This window comes from Anomaloglossus baeobatrachus, chromosome 3 (genome assembly GCF_048569485.1).
Source record: "Anomaloglossus baeobatrachus isolate aAnoBae1 chromosome 3, aAnoBae1.hap1, whole genome shotgun sequence".
NCBI classification, from domain to species: Eukaryota; Metazoa; Chordata; class Amphibia; order Anura; family Aromobatidae; genus Anomaloglossus; species Anomaloglossus baeobatrachus.
The window spans coordinates 508,063,823-508,083,970 of NC_134355.1; the positions used below are offsets into that span (position 1 = coordinate 508,063,823).

General features: G+C 47.4%; 1 protein-coding gene across 1 annotated transcript in view; it reads left to right on the plus strand.

Annotated features, from left to right (window-relative positions):
• The window catches only part of VEPH1 (ventricular zone expressed PH domain containing 1), a 755,777-nt gene that overhangs the window by 563,183 nt on the left and 172,446 nt on the right, over positions 1-20,148 (plus strand). Inside the window, exon 10 of the mRNA XM_075340702.1 lies at positions 3,601-3,740. Within this exon, the coding sequence (XP_075196817.1) occupies positions 3,601-3,740 (140 nt within the window). The remainder of the gene's footprint in view (positions 1-3,600; positions 3,741-20,148) is intronic.

Below are 20,148 nucleotides of genomic sequence, written 5' to 3' on the forward strand. Positions count from 1 at the left end.
GAAGCTCTTCGCGTGCAAATTAGCCATGTGGCCGGAAGCGAGTAGAGCAAAGAGGCGGCGCGTCATCACACAGCACTGTTATGAGGTCATCACTCTGCGCCTCATCACAGCGCTGCAGTCAACGCGGAGGTGTTGAGGACATGGAATCCAGCAGGGACAGGTAAGCGCTGTAAGCTGAAGACGATCGTCGGGGAGGTGAGGTGGTGGGGAGGCCCGCCCGCTGATCCCAGCCACAGGGGAGCCCGCTAAGCTCTGCCTGGGGCCGCCCGCCGACTGCCGGACCGCAGACCCACTGACAACAGGCCCAGCCGACTGCAGACCCGCCGACCGCAAGCCCGCCGATCACAGACCCGCCAGCCGCAAGCCCGCAGACCGCAGACCCACAGGCTCCCCCGACCGCAGACCCGCTGACCACAAGCCCGCCGACCGCAGACCCACCGACCGCCGGCCCGCCGACTGCAGACCCACCGACCACAGACCCCGCTGACCGCAGACCCACCGACCGCAAGCCCTTACTTCAGCTAGGTCAGGGCTGGAAAACCTCCGGCCCGTGGTCTCTTGCCTCCCTGCTATGAGCCTCCTGCTGTGAGCCTCCTTCCTTTCTGCTGTGAGCCTCCTGCCCCTCTGCTGTGTACCTTCCTCCACTGTGAGCCTCCTGCCTCCCTGCTGTGAGCCTCCTGCCTCCCTGCTGTGAGCCTCCTGCCTCCCTGCTGTGAGCCTCCTGCCACTCTGCTGTGAGCCTTCTGCCACTCTGCTGTGAGCCTCCTGCCTCTCTCCTGTGAGCCTCCTGCCCCTCTGCTGTGAGCCTTTCTCTCCTGTGAGCCTCCTGCCTCTCTCATGTGAGCCTCCTGCCTCTTCTGCTGTGAGCCTCCTGCCTCTTCTGCTGTGAGCCTCCTGCCTCTTCTGCTGTGAGCCTCCTGCCTCTTTGCTGTGAGCCTCCTGCATTCCTGCTGTGAGCCTCCTGCCTCCCTGCTGTGAGCCTCCTGCCTCCCTGCTGTGAGCCTGCTGCCTCTCTCCTGTGAGCCTCCTGCCCCTATGCTGTGAGCCTCCTGCCCCTCTGCTGTGAGCCTCCCTCTGCTGTGAGCCTCCTGCCTCTCTCTTGTGAGCCACCTGCCGCTCTCCTGTGAGCCTCTAGCTCTCTGCTGTGAGCCTCTGTCTGCTGTGAGCCTCTATCTCACTGCTGTGAGCCTCCTGCCTCTCTCCTGTGAGCCTTCTGCCTCTCTCCTGTGAGCCTCCTGCCTCTCTCCTGTGATCCTCCTGCCTCTTCTGCTGTGAGCCTTCTGCCTCTTCTGCTGTGATCCTCCTGCCTCCCTGCTGTGAGACTCCTGCTTCCTTGCTGTGAGCCTCCTACATTCCTGCTGTGAGCCTCCTGCCTCCCTGCACTCCTGCCTCCCTATTGTGAGCCTGTTGCCTCTCTCCTGTGAGCCTGTTGCCTCTCTCCTGTGAGCCTCCTGCCCTCTGCTGTGAGCCTCCCTCTGCTGTGAGCCTTCCTGCCTTCTGTGAGCCTCCTGCCTCTCTCCTGTGAGCCTCTAGCTCTCTGCTGTGAGCCTCTAGCTCATTGCTGTGAGCCTCCTGCCTTTCTGCTGTGAGCCTCCTTCCACTCTGCTGTGAGCCTCCTTCCACTCTGCTGTGAGCCTCCTGCCTCTCTCCTGTGAGCCTCCTGACCCTCTGCTGTGAACCTCCCTTTCCTGTGAGCCTCCTGCCTCTCTGGTGTGAACCTTCTGCCTCTTCTGCTGTGAGCCTCCTGCCTCTTCTGCTGTGAGCCTCCTGCCGCTTCTGCTGTGAGCCTCCTGCCTCCCTGCTGTGAACCTCCTGCCTCCTTGCTGTGAGCCTCCTGCATTCCTGTTGTGAGACTCCTGCCTCCCTGCTGTGAGCCTCCAGCCTCCCTGCTGTGAGCCTGCTGTCTCTCTCCTGTGAGCCTGCTGCCTCTCTCCCGTGAGCCTCCTGCCCCTCTGCTGTGAGCCTCCCTCTGCTGTGAGCCTCCTTCCTCTCTCCTGTGAGCCACCTGCCTCTCTCCTGTGAGCCACCTGCCTCTCTCCTGTGAGCCTCTAGCTCTCTGCTGTGAGTCTCCCTCTGCTGTGAGCCTCTAGCTCACTGCTGTGAGCCTCCTGCCTCTCTCCTGTGAGCGTCCTGCCTCTCTCCTGTGAGTCTCCTGTCTCTTCTGCTGTGAGCCTTCTGACTCTTCTGCTGTGATCCTCCTGCCTCCCTGCGCTCCTGCCTCCCTGCTGTGAGCCTGCTGCCTCTCTCCTGTGAGCCTGCTGCCTCTCTCCTGTGAGCCTCCTGCCCCTCTGCTGTGAGCCTCCCTCTGCTGTGAGCCCTCCTGCCTTCTGTGAGCCTCCTGCCTCTCTCCTGTGAGCCTCTAGCTCTCTGCTGTTAGCCTCCCTCTGCTGTGAGCCTCTAGCTCACTGCTGTGAGCCTCCTGCCTCTCTGCTATGAGCCTCCTGCCTCTCTGATGTGAGCCTCCTTCCTCCCTGCTGTGAGCCTCCTGCCACTCTGCTGTGAGCCTCCTGCCACTCTGCTGTGAGCCTCCTGCCTCTCTCCTGTGAGCCTCCTGCCCCTCTGCTGTGAGCCTCCCTCTCCTGTGAGCCTCCTGCCTCTCTGCTGTGAGACTCGTGCCCGTCCGAGCATCCAGCTACTCTTTACAAGTAATGTGCACCTGAACATGGTAGTGCTCACACATCACAAATTTTGCCGTATCGGGGACCGGAAGTGATTGGGCGTGACAGGCCAGAGATAGTTGGTGGAGCGGTCACTGTGGGCAGGATCAGCTGGGGTAAATGGACGGAAGCGGGGCTAGTGGGCGTAAGTCCATGTAGTCATGGACTTCTTTACAATAGAAGCAGGGTCTGGGGGTAAGACCCCAGGCGGGTGAGTGCAGGGAGGGAAGAAGCCCTCCCTTGCATAATTAAATCCCCTCCCCACCTGCACCCCACCAGCTTGGGGAATAATCCACATACTACCCGATTCTATTATAAAGAACTCCATGACTACGTCGCCTTAAAAATGAATTTCTATTCCACTGCACCACAAAAGGAAATACCAGGACACCTAAAGGCCCTGTCACACACAGAGATAAATCTGTGGCAGATCTGTCGTAGATCTGTGGTAGATCTGTAGTTGCAGTGAAATTGTGGACAATCAGTGCCAGGTTTGTGGCAGTGTACAAATGGAACAATATGTCCATGAGTTCACTGCAACCACAGATCTGCCAAATAATTATCTCTGTGTGTGACAGGGCCTTAAGCTGATCACGACCACGCTATCTCAGCTCCGGCCCACAGACTATCACTGCTCCGACCACTGTCTCAGGGTGGTCACGCCCAGTCACTTTCGGTCCCCGATACTGCCAGTATGCCCTAATTTTTAGCAATACAAACATGGTGGCAAATTTGGCTGTACAACATGGTTGGTAAATTCATGTGCCATTTATCTCCTGAAGCGCATAATATAATGTTAATTGTTGCTTCACTATCATATAAGACAAATCTAATTATTAGAAATATTGTGAATGGTATTTTTGTGTACAAATGGGTAATTAGTGAAGTGTTTTCCTGCTTCAGTTTCTGCTCCATCTTTAATATTGCATGTTTTTTTTCCTAGATGCATTTAACAGCTGTGTAGCAAAGTTGTTCTTCAGCTGTCCCATGAAGGCTCATTACTGTCTGTACAGTAAATCCAGCTTTATACTCATCAGCAGACATCCACAGATATGGATACATTTTATGTTCCTCTTTCAACAGGTGCGTGCAGATTCCAATTGTACATATAATAAGGAGGCAATTAGCTTTTTAGGGGTGCTTCACACATAGCGAGAGCGCTACCGAAATCGCTGCTACGGCACGGTTTTGGTGACGCAACAGTGATTAGCGATCACTCATTAGTGATCTCGCTGTGTGTGACACTGAGCAGCGATCTGGCCCCTGCTGCGAGATCGCTGCTCGTTACACACAGCCCTGGTTCGTTTTCTTCAAAGGCGCTCTCCCGCTGTGACACACAGATCGCTGTGTGTGACAGCGAGAGAGCGACGAAATGAAGCGAGCAGGAGCCGGCATCTGGCAGCTGCTGTAAGCTCTAACCAGGGTAAACATCGGGTAACCAAGGTGGTTACCCGATATTTACCTTAGTTACCAGCCTCCGCAGCTCTCACGCTGCCTGTGCTGCCGGCTCCCTGCACATGTAGCTGCTGTACACATCGGGTTAATTAACCCGATGTGTCCTGTAGCTAGGAGAGCAGGGAGCCAGCGCAAAGCAGTGTGCGCGGCTCCCTGCTCTCTGCACATGTAGCTGCACTACACATCAGGTAATTAAACCGATGTGTACTGTAGCTAGGAGAGCAAGGAGCCAGCTCTCAGTGTGCGCGGCTTCCTGCTCTCTGCACATGTTGCAGCACAGCGACGCGTGTCGTTATGATCGCTGCTTCGGCTGCTGTGTTTGACAGCTAAGCAGCGATCATAACAGCGACTTACAAGGTCGCTGTTACGTCACAGAAAATGGTGACGTAACAGCGACGTCGTTCTCGCTGTCGCTTAGTGTGAACCCAGCTTTACTTGTTACAGAGCCCTGTAGCATATGTACAAGCTTCTGCTACTTGTAAATCTGTAAATCCTTCCTTTTTTTGTTGCAATGGTATATCCAGAGATTAAAGTTCCAATTAATGTTTGTATTTTTACTTGCCACGAAAGCGCCTACGTCCCAGAGTCACAAGCAGCATGGCATCCACTACGGGCTGCATGTATATTACCTATATTCTTAGACGTGGCAGCATATTGACAAAAGGCTGTTTTTTAAAAGGAAGCTATCATCAGAAAATCTCCTACTGTTTAAGGCCCTGTGCGCACGCTGCGGTTTTACCATGGATTTTGCCATGGTTTTGCTGCAGAAAATGTGTCTAACATTGCTGCAGTCATTCCCCAGCAAATCCTATGGGTTTAAAACAATGCTGTGCGCACACTGCGTTTTTTTTATACCCGCGGATTTACCAGCAGATTTTCCGCTGTGGGATTAATGAGCATGTCACTTCTTTTCTGCAGGTACCTGCGATTTTTGCCATAGATAATGGTAAAAACTCGCAGGGACCAACCTGCAGAAAATCTGTGGTAAATCCGCTGTAAATCCACGGCAAAACCGCATGCGGATTTATTGCGTTTTTTTACTGTGGGTGCGGGATTCTTTAAGACTGCCCGGATTTTCCTTAAGGCCCCTTTCACATGTCAGTGATTCTGGTACGTTTTTTGCTTTTTTCTAAACGTACCAGAATCACTGACATACGCAGACCCATTATAATGAATGGAGAAAAAACAAAAAGCCAGCACCAAATGTGCACTACAGCACTAAACATTCCAAACTGTACTTATTTTAAAAATTTTGAGATTTTTGGCAAAAAATTGCAATTTCTTGAGCTGCTTCGCCACGTCACGGCAAATCTCATTTGAAGCAGTCCTACACTAAAATATTTTTATAAAATGTGCCATACGGCCTCACATATGAATAGTAGAACTGCTCTTAGCAGCACTTACCTGGTCTATTTCAATCCCGTACCCATGACTGAGTCATGGCTGTGGGCGGGACAGGTCCAAGCAAATGCTGCATGAAGTAAATAGCCTGTGGACAAAGCCTGATGACTCAATGTGAACAGTCACCAACCGCCAAAATCTAGACAGATGGAATACATCCCAAATTGGGGTGCAAAGCAAGGTGGAGGTCAACCACCGACCAATTCAATGAAGAAAAAACAAAAAGCCAGCACCAAATGTGCACTACAGCACTAAACATTCCAAACTACTTATTTTAAAAAAATTTTGAGATTTTTGGCAAAAAATTGCAATTTCTTGAGCTGCTTCGCCACGTCACGGCAAATCTCATTTGAAGCAGTCCTACACTAAAATATTTTTATAAAATGTGCCATACGGCCTCACATATGAATAGTAGAACTGCTCTTAGCAGCACTTACCTGGTCTATTTCAATCCCGTACCCATGACTGAGTCATGGCTGTGGGCGGGACAGGTCCAAGCAAATGCTGCATGAAGTAAATAGCCTGTGGACAAAGCCTGATGACTCAATGTGAACAGTCACCAACCGCCAAAATCTAGACAGATGGAATACATCCCAAATTGGGGTGCAAAGCAAGGTGGAGGTCAACCACCGACCAATTCAATGAAGAAAAAACAAAAAGCCAGCACCAAATGTGCACTACAGCACTAAACATTCCAAACTGTACTTATTTTAAAAATTTTGAGATTTTTGGCAAAAAATTGCAATTTCTTGAGCTGCTTCGCCACGTCACGGCAAATCTCATTTGAAGCAGTCCTACACTAAAATATTTTTATAAAATGTGCCATACGGCCTCACATATGAATAGTAGAACTGCTCTTAGCAGCACTTACCTGGTCTATTTCAATCCCGTACCCATGACTGAGTCATGGCTGTGGGCGGGACAGGTCCAAGCAAATGCTGCATGAAGTAAATAGCCTGTGGACAAAGCCTGATGACTCAATGTGAACAGTCACCAACCGCCAAAATCTAGACAGATGGAATACATCCCAAATTGGGGTGCAAAGCAAGGTGGAGGTCAACCACCGACCAATTCAATGAAGAAAAAACAAAAAGCCAGCACCAAATGTGCACTACAGCACTAAACATTCCAAACTGTACTTATTTTAAAAATTTTGAGATTTTTGGCAAAAAATTGCAATTTCTTGAGCTGCTTCGCCACGTCACGGCAAATCTCATTTGAAGCAGTCCTACACTAAAATATTTTTATAAAATGTGCCATACGGCCTCACATATGAATAGTAGAACTGCTCTTAGCAGCACTTACCTGGTCTATTTCAATCCCGTACCCATGACTGAGTCATGGCTGTGGGCGGGACAGGTCCAAGCAAATGCTGCATGAAGTAAATAGCCTGTGGACAAAGCCTGATGACTCAATGTGAACAGTCACCAACCGCCAAAATCTAGACAGATGGAATACATCCCAAATTGGGGTGCAAAGCAAGGTGGAGGTCAACCACCGACCAATTCAATGAAGAAAAAACAAAAAGCCAGCACCAAATGTGCACTACAGCACTAAACATTCCAAACTGTACTTATTTTAAAAATTTTGAGATTTTTGGCAAAAAATTGCAATTTCTTGAGCTGCTTCGCCACGTCACGGCAAATCTCATTTGAAGCAGTCCTACACTAAAATATTTTTATAAAATGTGCCATACGGCCTCACATATGAATAGTAGAACTGCTCTTAGCAGCACTTACCTGGTCTATTTCAATCCCGTACCCATGACTGAGTCATGGCTGTGGGCGGGACAGGTCCAAGCAAATGCTGCATGAAGTAAATAGCCTGTGGACAAAGCCTGATGACTCAATGTGAACAGTCACCAACCGCCAAAATCTAGACAGATGGAATACATCCCAAATTGGGGTGCAAAGCAAGGTGGAGGTCAACCACCGACCAATTCAATGAAGAAAAAACAAAAAGCCAGCACCAAATGTGCACTACAGCACTAAACATTCCAAACTGTACTTATTTTAAAAATTTTGAGATTTTTGGCAAAAAATTGCAATTTCTTGAGCTGCTTCGCCACGTCACGGCAAATCTCATTTGAAGCAGTCCTACACTAAAATATTTTTATAAAATGTGCCATACGGCCTCACATATGAATAGTAGAACTGCTCTTAGCAGCACTTACCTGGTCTATTTCAATCCCGTACCCATGACTGAGTCATGGCTGTGGGCGGGACAGGTCCAAGCAAATGCTGCATGAAGTAAATAGCCTGTGGACAAAGCCTGATGACTCAATGTGAACAGTCACCAACCGCCAAAATCTAGACAGATGGAATACATCCCAAATTGGGGTGCAAAGCAAGGTGGAGGTCAACCACCGACCAATTCAATGAAGAAAAAACAAAAAGCCAGCACCAAATGTGCACTACAGCACTAAACATTCCAAACTGTACTTATTTTAAAAATTTTGAGATTTTTGGCAAAAAATTGCAATTTCTTGAGCTGCTTCGCCACGTCACGGCAAATCTCATTTGAAGCAGTCCTACACTAAAATATTTTTATAAAATGTGCCATACGGCCTCACATATGAATAGTAGAACTGCTCTTAGCAGCACTTACCTGGTCTATTTCAATCCCGTACCCATGACTGAGTCATGGCTGTGGGCGGGACAGGTCCAAGCAAATGCTGCATGAAGTAAATAGCCTGTGGACAAAGCCTGATGACTCAATGTGAACAGTCACCAACCGCCAAAATCTAGACAGATGGAATACATCCCAAATTGGGGTGCAAAGCAAGGTGGAGGTCAACCACCGACCAATTCAATGAAGAAAAAACAAAAAGCCAGCACCAAATGTGCACTACAGCACTAAACATTCCAAACTGTACTTATTTTAAAAATTTTGAGATTTTTGGCAAAAAATTGCAATTTCTTGAGCTGCTTCGCCACGTCACGGCAAATCTCATTTGAAGCAGTCCTACACTAAAATATTTTTATAAAATGTGCCATACGGCCTCACATATGAATAGTAGAACTGCTCTTAGCAGCACTTACCTGGTCTATTTCAATCCCGTACCCATGACTGAGTCATGGCTGTGGGCGGGACAGGTCCAAGCAAATGCTGCATGAAGTAAATAGCCTGTGGACAAAGCCTGATGACTCAATGTGAACAGTCACCAACCGCCAAAATCTAGACAGATGGAATACATCCCAAATTGGGGTGCAAAGCAAGGTGGAGGTCAACCACCGACCAATTCAATGAAGAAAAAACAAAAAGCCAGCACCAAATGTGCACTACAGCACTAAACATTCCAAACTGTACTTATTTTAAAAATTTTGAGATTTTTGGCAAAAAATTGCAATTTCTTGAGCTGCTTCGCCACGTCACGGCAAATCTCATTTGAAGCAGTCCTACACTAAAATATTTTTATAAAATGTGCCATACGGCCTCACATATGAATAGTAGAACTGCTCTTAGCAGCACTTACCTGGTCTATTTCAATCCCGTACCCATGACTGAGTCATGGCTGTGGGCGGGACAGGTCCAAGCAAATGCTGCATGAAGTAAATAGTCTGTGGACAAAGCCTGATGACTCAATGTGAACAGTCACCAACCGCCAAAATCTAGACAGATGGAATACATCCCAAATTGGGGTGCAAAGCAAGGTGGAGGTCAACCACCGACCAATTCAATTTACTTGTTACAGAGCCCTGTAGCATATGTACAAGCTTCTGCTACTTGTAAATCTGTAAATCCTTCCTTTTTTTGTTGCAATGGTATATCCAGAGATTAAAGTTCTAATTAATGTTTGTATTTTTACTTGCCACGAAAGCGCCTACGTCCCAGAGTCACAAGCAGCATGGCATCCACTACGGGCTGCATGTATATTACCTATATTCTTAGACGTGGCAGCATATTGACAAAAGGCTGTTTTTTAAAAGGAAGCTATCATCAGAAAATCTCCTACTGTTTAAGGCCCTGTGCGCACGCTGCGGTTTTACCATGGATTTTGCCATGGTTTTGCTGCAGAAAATGTGTCTAACATTGCTGCAGTCATTCCCCAGCAAATCCTATGGGTTTAAAACAATGCTGTGCGCACACTGCGTTTTTTTTATACCCGCGGATTTACCAGCAGATTTTCCGCTGTGGGATTAATGAGCATGTCACTTCTTTTCTGCAGGTACCTGCGATTTTTGCCATAGATAATGGTAAAAACTCGCAGGGACCAACCTGCAGAAAATCTGTGGTAAATCCGCTGTAAATCCACGGCAAAACCGCATGCGGATTTATTGCGTTTTTTTACTGTGGGTGCGGGATTCTTTAAGACTGCCCGGATTTTCCTTAAGGCCCCTTTCACATGTCAGTGATTCTGGTACGTTTTTTGCTTTTTTCTAAACGTACCAGAATCACTGACATACGCAGACCCATTATAATGAATGGGTCTGCTCACACATCAGTGATTTTTCACTGCACGTGTCTCCATGCAGCGTACCCGCGTGTGCGTGTTTGCCGCACGGAGACATGTCGATTTTTTTCTGGCATCACTGATGTCCCACGGACCACGCAGTGGTGTGGTCCGTGAAACACGTGCCAGAAAAAAACGTGCTTTTAAAATAAAAAACATTTTAACTCACCCGGCTTCAGCGATGTCCTCTGCAGCCCGTTCTCCCTTCTGCTTCTAAGCCGGCTCATTATTGTCGCGCATATTCATTATGTGCGACACAGCCGACCCGGAAGCAGCTGCTGCGGGGGTCAGCGCCGGCCGGATGCTGCATCGCGGGAGGATTCAGCACCATGGAGAGCGGGAGCGGGCACAGGTGAGTTGATTACTAAGTGCAATCACGGGCCACGGAGAACGGAGCCCGGATTGCACTTAGACAACCCATGTGTGCCGTGATTCACGGCACACGCAGGGACATGTGCGTGTTTTACACGCCAGTGAAAAACGTCAGTGTTTTTCACTGACGTGTGAAACGGGCCTAAGAAAAAGGCACTTCCTAGTGCGCACATAGCCTACATCAGGTTTTTGTGTTAAGCCCCTTTCACACTGAGTTTTGTCCCCACTCAGTGGTCCCATTTGGGCTTTTGTGTCAACAACTTGCAAAATGGAATTCTTACATATGCGCCAATGGGGCCATTTACTATAAGGCCATATGCGCACGTTGCGTTCAGTAACTTGCAGAAATGAACGCATCCCCTGGCAAAAATTGTCATTGTCAAATTTGGTTTTGACCACATGAACGCTGGAAATACACAAGCATTTTTACAGCGTTTTGCCGCGTTTACACCGTTTTTTACATGCATTTTCAGTGCTTAAATTGAGATGCGTTTTTAATACAAATACACAGCTAAATAAAGTTTGAACATTCAAACAGTAGGAAAAAATTTAAAGAAAAAAATAACCTTTAAATCATACATTACAATGATAATTTACCGAAAATGATTAATGAGATTTAATAATTATGTTCAAAATAAAGTAAAATTATTGTTTGACTCATTTTTTAAAGTCGGAATGGATGTGAGGGCAAATGGAAACCTCTTGACCTCACTATAATGCCAAAAACGCATGCTTTGATTTTGACAAAAAGCATGCATTAAGCATCAAAAAAGCATGTAAAACGCTACAAATTTCTTTTAGGATGCGTTTAGATAATTCTCATTGACTTCAATATTACCAAAACGCAGCTAAAATGGTAAAAACAATTGACATGTTGCTTCTTCAAACGCAGAGATTTTGACAATTTTTTTACACAAAAAAGTTGCGTTTGTAAATGCATGGTGCGCACAAGAAAGCCCTATTTTCCATAGACATTGCCTGGAAAACAAAACGCATGCAATTCTGCATTAAAACGCTGCTGAAACGCATGAAAAAACGCAATGTGCGCACATGGCCTAACAGTGACGATGGAGTCCCCGTGTGCTCTGTCATGCACTATTTTTGGGCTTGCATGCCTCATGGAGACGGACCCCCACACTTAAACTCCTGAAATAACATTAGAGTATAAAACGGCCTCTGTGGCTAGTATGAAAATGGCAAGATTTATATTCTATATTTTTAATACAAAAAGTACTTAAAAAATACATGTAACATAAAAGCGTGATTTAATCAATATGTACCGTAATTTTCTGATGATTGCTTTCCTTTAATACTACAGAGACCTGATTTATGTTCCTCCTAAACAGGTAACAGCAAACGGAAGGATTCAACAAAAACAATTTGAATTTTATTTTGCATATTATTCTATTAACATGATTGTCAGGTAGTGTTACATTACACAATCTAGAAACTCTATATATATTCTAAATGGATTAAGAATCAATTTGGTAATTAAACAATATTGCATATAATAATATCATAATTAACCTTTTTTATTTCTGTATTTCTGACATATTTGTTCAGATACTTAAACAGCAGGTATTATGTAACAAGTGTCCAGCACAGTAGCGTAGCTACCAGTGAGTGAGTATAAGATTTTTTTTTATTTTAATAGTGCTCATGGGGGAATTCTGAGAGCCATCATACAGTGCTGGGGGTGCACTGTTTGCCAACATACTTTGTGGGGGGACAACTGGAGACCATCGTACAGTGTGAGGGGACTGCTGGGACCTATCATACAGTGTGGGGGTAATACTGGTTACCATCATACAGTGTGTAGAAAGTAATGGAGGCCATCATACTGTGTGGGGAAATACTGGAGGCCATATTTCAGTGTGGGTGAACTACTAGGGGCCATGATACAGTGTGGGGGAAATACTGGGGACCATATTACAATGTGTGGGAAATACTTTGGCCATCATACAGAGTGCAGAAAATACTGGGGGCCATCATACAGTGTGGGGGGTCTGCTGAATACCATGATACAGTGTGAAGTAAATGTTGGGGGCTATAATACAGTGTGATGGAAATATTGGGGGCCATATTACAGTGTGGGGTGGACTACTGGGGGCCATTATACAGTGTGGGGGTAATACTAGGGTCATCATACAGTGTGAGGGCCATTATACAGTGTACAGGGACTACTGAGGGCCATTATGAAGTAGAGGGCTACTCAAGGCAGTTATACAGTGTGGAAGCTACTGGAGAAAATCATACAGTGTGGGGCTACTGGGGCTATGATATAGTGGGGAGCTATTAAAAGCCATCATACCATTGGTGGGCTACTGGGAGCCGTCATGCAATGACAGGGATACTGGGGGCCATAATACAGTGGAGGATGCTACTGTTGGACCCTTCATGCTGTGTATAGGGCACTGAGGCTCTATCATACTGTGTATGTGGAAGCTGTAAAGGTATCATATTGTGTGTATATAGGGGAGCTGTGGGCCCAACTATCATGGGTGTGTCACAGGTGACAAATAGTCATGTGCTTTCTGGCCATAGAAGGTCACTGCATTTGACTGCGCAAAATGCTCTCTGACTTTCCATTGTTCCTGCTGTCAGTATTCATTGCAATAGGTAGCTTTCCTGTTGGATTTTCATCTCTCCCCCTTTTGGACCCAGGAGGAACTCGCCTTCCACCCAGCTGCTGATCATTAGCATTATCTTCATGCTTAAATAGCCCTTCCTTTGTTGTATTGGTGCTGGTGATATTTTTCAGTTCATTCAAGTCTTGGCTGCAAGCAGGTGTCTTGTACTCCTCTGTGGTATCGTTGCTGAAAACTTTGCTGAGCTTCTACCTGTGTCATCTGTAGATAAGTGGTTCATGCATTTTCTCCCCGTGTGTCCTCCTTGTGTTGTCTATAGTGTTTAGGGGGGTTGATTATCCCCTCCATTCCCTATTTAGGGCCCAGCACTAGGGATACCTAGGGTCAGGTATCCGGCTAGGTGCATAGGTGCAGAACCTATTTAGGGTGGTGAGGGACCACAGGGACCAGCAGTAGGTTTGGTCAGAGGCCTCCATCTTCCCTTTCCCTAGACACAGGGTTTCCCTTCATTTTCACCATTTGCTTGGTACTTCCCCGTGCCTAGCATGACACCAACATGATGTGTATGTGGGAGCTGTTGGGGGGCATCATGCTGTGTAAAGAGGAACTATGGATGAGGGGACTTGGGACATTATGAAATGTTAAGTGGGCATGTAAGAAGAATTATTGTCATAGGGGCACTCAATGTATTGTGACTCTTAAATGGGCATACTGGGGGCATTATTAATTTCTAGGGTACTAAATAGTTTATTACTTTCTAGAGGGCAAAATGTGGGTATCATTTTCTAAGGCATTTGCAAAGGACATTAATATATTTTAAGGTGCAATTTTACCATTTAGAGGGCATAAAGAAGGCATTTTACTTTGTAAGAGGCAGAGTGGTATATATTACATGGGCTACTAAGATGATCAGTACCAGGGACACATATGGCAGCAGCAGCTCAGCATTGGGGTGTCAGGAGAATCAGTAGTGTGTGCAGGTTGGGAATTGATAGGAAGAATATGTTGTCTTTGTCTGGACCAGATGGAAAAGATCGAAAAATGAACTACTCCATCAGAAAGAATCATTGGCGTAACTAGATTTTGATGGGCCCTGGTGCAAAGTTTGGACCTGGGCCCCCCCTCTACGTACACCGACACTTGGGGTATGGGATAATGATTCTGACACTTGGCTCTTTCCCTCATCACTCAGCTTCCCTGTGTTCTGATTTCCATCTTGTCATCGGCACTCAGCTTCCCCATGCTCTGCTATATGCACATCAGAGCATGGGAAAGCTGGGTGCTGAGAGATGTATAGCAGAGCATGGGAAAGCTGGGTGCTGAGGAAAAAAGCCCTTTTCCCTCAGCACAAAATGTTCCCATCCCATGCTTGTATCTTTGTCCCCACTTGTATATAGTTCTCCAAATACTATAATGGCCCCCACATAGCCTTCCATATAGTATAAAGGGTCCCACATAACCCTTCATATATTAGAATACACTTTCATAGTCCTCCATGTATTATAATGCATTTCCCATAGTTCTCCATGTATTATAATTTACCCCATAGTCCCCCATATATTATAATTCACCCCATAGTACTACATATATTATAATTCACTCCAGGCCTCACATGTATGATGCAGCCAGCCCCCCTTGTATAATGCAGCCAGCCCCCCCATGTTTCATGTATAGTGCAGCCAGCCGCCCATGCTCCATGTATAATGCAAGCCCCCCCACGCTCCATGTATAATGCAAGCCCCCCCATGCTCCATATAATGCTGGCAGCCCCCCATGCCTTTATGTATAATGCAGCCAGCCCCCCATGCTCCATGTATAATGCAAGACCACCATGCTCCATGTATACTGCTGGCAGCTCCCCCATGCTCCCTGTATACTGCTGGCAGCCTCCCCATGTTCCCTGTATACTGCTGGCAGCCCCCCATGCTTCCTGTATACTGCTGGCAGCTCCTCCATGCTCCCTGTATACTGCTGGCAGCTCCTCCATGCTCCCTGTATACTGCTGGCAGCCTCCCCATGCTCCCTGTATACTGCTGGCAGCTCCCCCATGCTCCCTGTATACTGCTGGCAGCTCCCCCATGCTCCCTGTATACTGCTGGCAGCTCCCCCATGCTCCCTGTATACTGCTGGCAGCTCCCCCATGCTCCCTGTATACTGCTGGCAGCCTCCCCATGCTCCCTGTATACTGCTGGCAGCCTCCCCATGCTCCCTGTATACTGATGGCAGATCCCCCATGCTCCCTGTATACTGCTGGCAGCCCCCCCCATGCTCCATGTATACTGCTGGCAGATCCCCCATGCTTCCTGTATACTGCTGGCAGCTCCCCCATGCTCCCTGTATACTGATGGCAGATCCCCCATGCTCCCTGTATACTGCTGGCAGCCCCCCCATGCTCCCTGTATACTGCTGGCAGATCCCCCATGCTCCCTGTATACTGCTGGCAGCTCTCCCGGGTATGCACTGATTTAAAAAAAAAAAAACAAAACAAAAAGAACAAGTTTTTACCGCTCTCCTCGTTCCCCCGCTGCTGTCCTCATGTGTCCTCGTTCCCCGCTGCTCCATCCTCATCTCTCCTCCGCTCCCCTGCAGCTGCGGTCGGCGTCCTCCCGCCCTGCGCTCTGTGATCTGAGCACAGTGGATGCACAGGAGTGACGTCACCGCGCAGGCACAGAGGAAGAATGAAGGAGCGTGGAGCTGCACATGCAACTCCACGCTTCTTCATTGTTGCTGTGTGTGATGACGGGGAAGGGGGGCCTGGTGTCACCGCCGCTGACAACGGGCAGGGGGGCCCGTTGTCAGCGGTGGAGGCACTGGGTCATACAGCGGCCGCATGGTCTGCGCCATATCAGCGCAGCTCCTCTCACAGAAAGGAGCTGCTTGCTGATCTGCAGAGCGGGCCCCTAAAAGCTGCCAGGCCCGGTCGCAGTCACGACCTCTGCGACCGCGGTAGTTACGCCCCTGGAAAGAATGGCAGCTGTAAGTCACTATCTATAACTGCACTATCATCTGTTGTGTGTGTGTGTGTGCAGAACTGGTATCTACCACTATATGGTTACCATATTGCGATAATATCAGTGTTAATCTAGTGTACCGATTTTCAGTTACAGCATTGTCATCTGCTGAATTTTCCCAATACCAATGATTAGGCTTCACCACCGTACCATAGTTGTACACATGGTTACCTCCTTAATGGCCCACTCAAATGTTCTCCTCTTGAGCTGAACCCCTAGCTACTCCTCTGGTCCAGTGAAATGTCCAATAACTAATGGCTCTTGGATTGTACAGTATGTGTATGACTAAAAGGGGTAACATGACTGCTGGAAAATAATATACGTTGCTAAATACTTTTGACCAAGGAGAAAATGTTTTGAAATTACAGAGTATTTTAAAGATCCCATTGTAATCAGGCGACCATCTGTTTCTATCAATACTTGCAGTCCTCCAGAGCCAACGATAAAGTGGGTCTCCATCAGATGTTATTAGCTGAGCTGGCCATATTAGAGCAGACAAAACATGCATTGTAAGTCAGTAAACCCTTTTAAACGTTAAATGGAAATCATTTATGTAAATGTCTCTCAACACTTTCTTTTATTTCAACTTACAACACATTCTCATGAGATGACAAGTTGTGTAATATTCCATTTTCAACAGAATTCACTAATACACTATAGCTTAATTTATCATTACCACACATAGTCTTGGAAATTATGATTATTTGGGAAATGTTTCAGTAGAGAAGACTCCAAGGGTTTAAAATGGGAATGTGTGATTTGAACGATCCAGATCCATAAAACTGGCACCTCCGGTGTTTATAGTTCTGGAATGATTGACTGATCCCAAAAGAAGTCTTGGGGGCTATAACTGATCACATAGCTGGGTCCATGATACCTTCATTTTGGACAAGCTGTGGGACTAGCTAAAAACAGTCATCTACCATAATGGCTAAGATTGAAAAGTACATTCAATTATGTAATAGAGCTCAAAATGTTGAAGCTGTTCTACTTTTAACCCTTTATCACTCTAAGACCTACTTTTACATCATGTGGTGTGTCAGGGACTATAGAGCAGGCTCAGCCGGGTAGCCTATAACACACAGGCTAGATGCCGGCTACAATATATAGCTGGCATCTGCTTTTAACTGCATTGATCATCACCGATTAATGCTGTTAACCTTGCAAATGCCACTATCCATCACTTCAAAGCAGGAGAGGAGAAGGGGTTAACGCCATGCATTTGCCAGAAAAGATGTAAAATTGTTGATTAATTATTATTTTATTTCATAGGACCTATAGAATAAAATAATTATTAATTAATCAACAATTTTACATATTTTCTGGCGAATGTGCAGCGTTAACCCTTTCTCCTCTCCTGCTTTGAAAACCCTTCTACGTGGGGCTGCGGCAGCCGCCATTATCTGTATGCTATCTGTGGTGGTTCTGACCCTCACAACCACATTAGGTGAGTGTGTATTATTAAACATTGCCACTCCCAGAAGAAGATGAAGACGGCACTCACTTTGAGAACCCGTAGAAGCGTTCTGCTGAAGTGCAAAACGGCTGTCGTTTGGCGTGCCTGCCCACCCACCTCTCCCCACATGCTGTAATCTGTACCTTTACAGATAATAAAGCCGCAGATTCCCACCGTGAGTGCCATCTTCATCTTCTTCTGGGAGTATTCATGGATCGACTCTTGTACTGACTGAGCACCACCTGGGATTGCAGTAAATCTTCCGATGGTTACCAACTCCGGTCTGTGAGTAACATAAGTAAAGCATTTGCAGCTGCAGTGCCTGGCTCTTCTACCCTTTTTTATTATTATTATTATTATTACACTTTGCCCTTTTGTTTATCTGGTAAGACCCTATCAGCACCTCTGTTTTCTAGTTTCATCACTATCCATCACTGACAGTGGCATTTAAGCATTGTGATCCAGAAAGCGCATTTGGTTCAAGCTACCTTCAGCTTCTCCGCAACACGTTTGCAATGAGTTGATGGGTTGCTATTACATCTGGGGGCCTGTTGAAGGTACCCATACCTGTCATGTGATTTCTTCAACTACATCCAGCCTAAGATGTGCCTAAGCATCATAGGAGACTGTCATTTTTACTATATACGGTAAAACTATGCTATAGCTTTACATAGTACAAGCAAGAAAGCATTCACAGCTTCAAATACCTTAGTGCATAAGGGAACTGAAAAATAAAAGGAAAGGTAAAAATAAAAAGTTTTAAAAATATATAAGAAAAAGGTCACTGAGTTTAATGAGGTTACCTGCGGTCAGTTGACCTGCAGTCACCGGTGTTGCATCTAATGGATGCGACAATTCTGTGTGACTGCAGGCTGCTAGTTTTAAGCTGGGGGCCAAATAACCGTTGGTCTCTCCAGCCTCAGAATACCAGCCCCCAGATGTTGGCTTTATCATGGCTGTGTATCAAAATTGGGTATCATATTGTTTTTTAAATTTTTTATTTAAATAATTTTAAAATAGAATCATAGGGTGTCCCTCTTACTTTGATACACAGCCAAGATAAGCACACGACTGTGAGCTGCAGCCCATAGCCATATACTTTATCTGTGCTAAGTATCATAATATGGGGAACCCTATGCCAATAATTTTATTACTATCAGTGGGCAGTGCCTTTGCATGAGGTTAATGAGCAGCCCGAGAAGTAGTGTTACAGCCGCGAGGAGACTGGTACGTATAACACGCTTGCTGTAATCCCCCTATCCCTTCTACCACCATTTTAATTCAGGTGCCCATAGACTTACATAGGCACATCCAGGCAAATATTCGGAATGAATTCAAGACTGGAACTGGGTTTTTTAAAAACTCGGATGGACCCGCCGATCCTGGGTATCTGCAGGTCCGCCCATCACTACTTGTTTTGAAAATGCATCAGGCTTGTTTAGATGTTCTTCTGCATAGTTCTGTTGCAGAATTTTATGGCAAGGATGTAGGAGAGGTATTTCTGAACACTAGAATAATGTGCCACAACTCCAGAATCTACTAAGTCTTCCTGAATGTCTTTTGCATCGGGGTATGGGCCTGGTGATGGGGCCGGGTCTGGTTGGGCCGGTGCTGTGACAAGCGCTGTCATGGCCTGGTCAGGTAGCAAGGTCAGGGGCTCTGCAGCCTGCTCCTCGTTGACGGGGACTGGAGGTTCCGCTACCGGTGTTGGATCAGCAGCTCGGTGTCCATCAAGGGCGAGGGTGACGGTAGCTGGTTGCTTGCAACGGGCGGGGGCAGACCGGATCCCGTGGCCAGATGGGCCGGATCAACCAGGACTGGGGAACTGCTTACCCGCTCCTCGCGAGGGACTTCTGTCTCACGGCCTCGCACCGCCACTGCAAGGCTCCTCATCTCTTCCCTCCAATGCTCCAGGATATACAGGAATTGCATCCGCATCCTCCTGCAGAGTTGCTCTGCTTCTTGTTCTATCCAGGCCGCGGTCCCAGGAGCAGCATGCTCTGGTGACCAGTCTCGTGCTGCCGCCACCTTGTCTCTGTGGTGTCCAGGGACTTTATCGCAGAGTCCTGGCGTCCCTGCTCCACTTCCGCTGCTACATCCCGTCATGCCCCCTTGGTTTTCGCCAGCCACTCACTTTCGCGCTGGGGAACCCTGGGAGCTTCCGGTTCTGGCCACACTCTCAAGATGAAGGGCGGGGCGTCGGCTTGGCGCGCTTTTGATCTGGGAGATGGCGTTTTGGAGCCAAAGATGATGGGAACGGGATCTTGACACCGCAGCTTCTCTTTTCAAGGCGCACGTCACCCAGGTTAGTGGGTCCGGTCCGTATCCTGTTCGTGACGCCATGTTTTTGGGGTGTGTCGCCCCCAGGGAAGCAGCCGAGCTGCTCGGATCCGAGTTTGCTGTGGCTCAAGTGTCTCCGAACCCGGGGGTCATGTGGCAACTGAAATGAAAGGAGGGGCTATTTACAGGGGAAATATAGTTCGTGACGCCACCCGTGGTGTGCGGTAATGGAGCATACCGCCGCTGCAGATGGGAGCACCGGGGTTGATGGAATGGGGGCAGCTAGATGACGTTCTCCCTCCACGGGTAGGGAAGGCCACGGGACTCTGGATGGTGGGGTGCAGGGGAGCGCAGGGCTAGGTGGTAGCAGGGAATGACCATGTACTTACTCAGGCCGGTTATCATGGTGCTGGATGATGTTTTGTAAAGTCATTACACACACAGGCTGCAGGTGAACCAAAAGTCCCAGTGCACC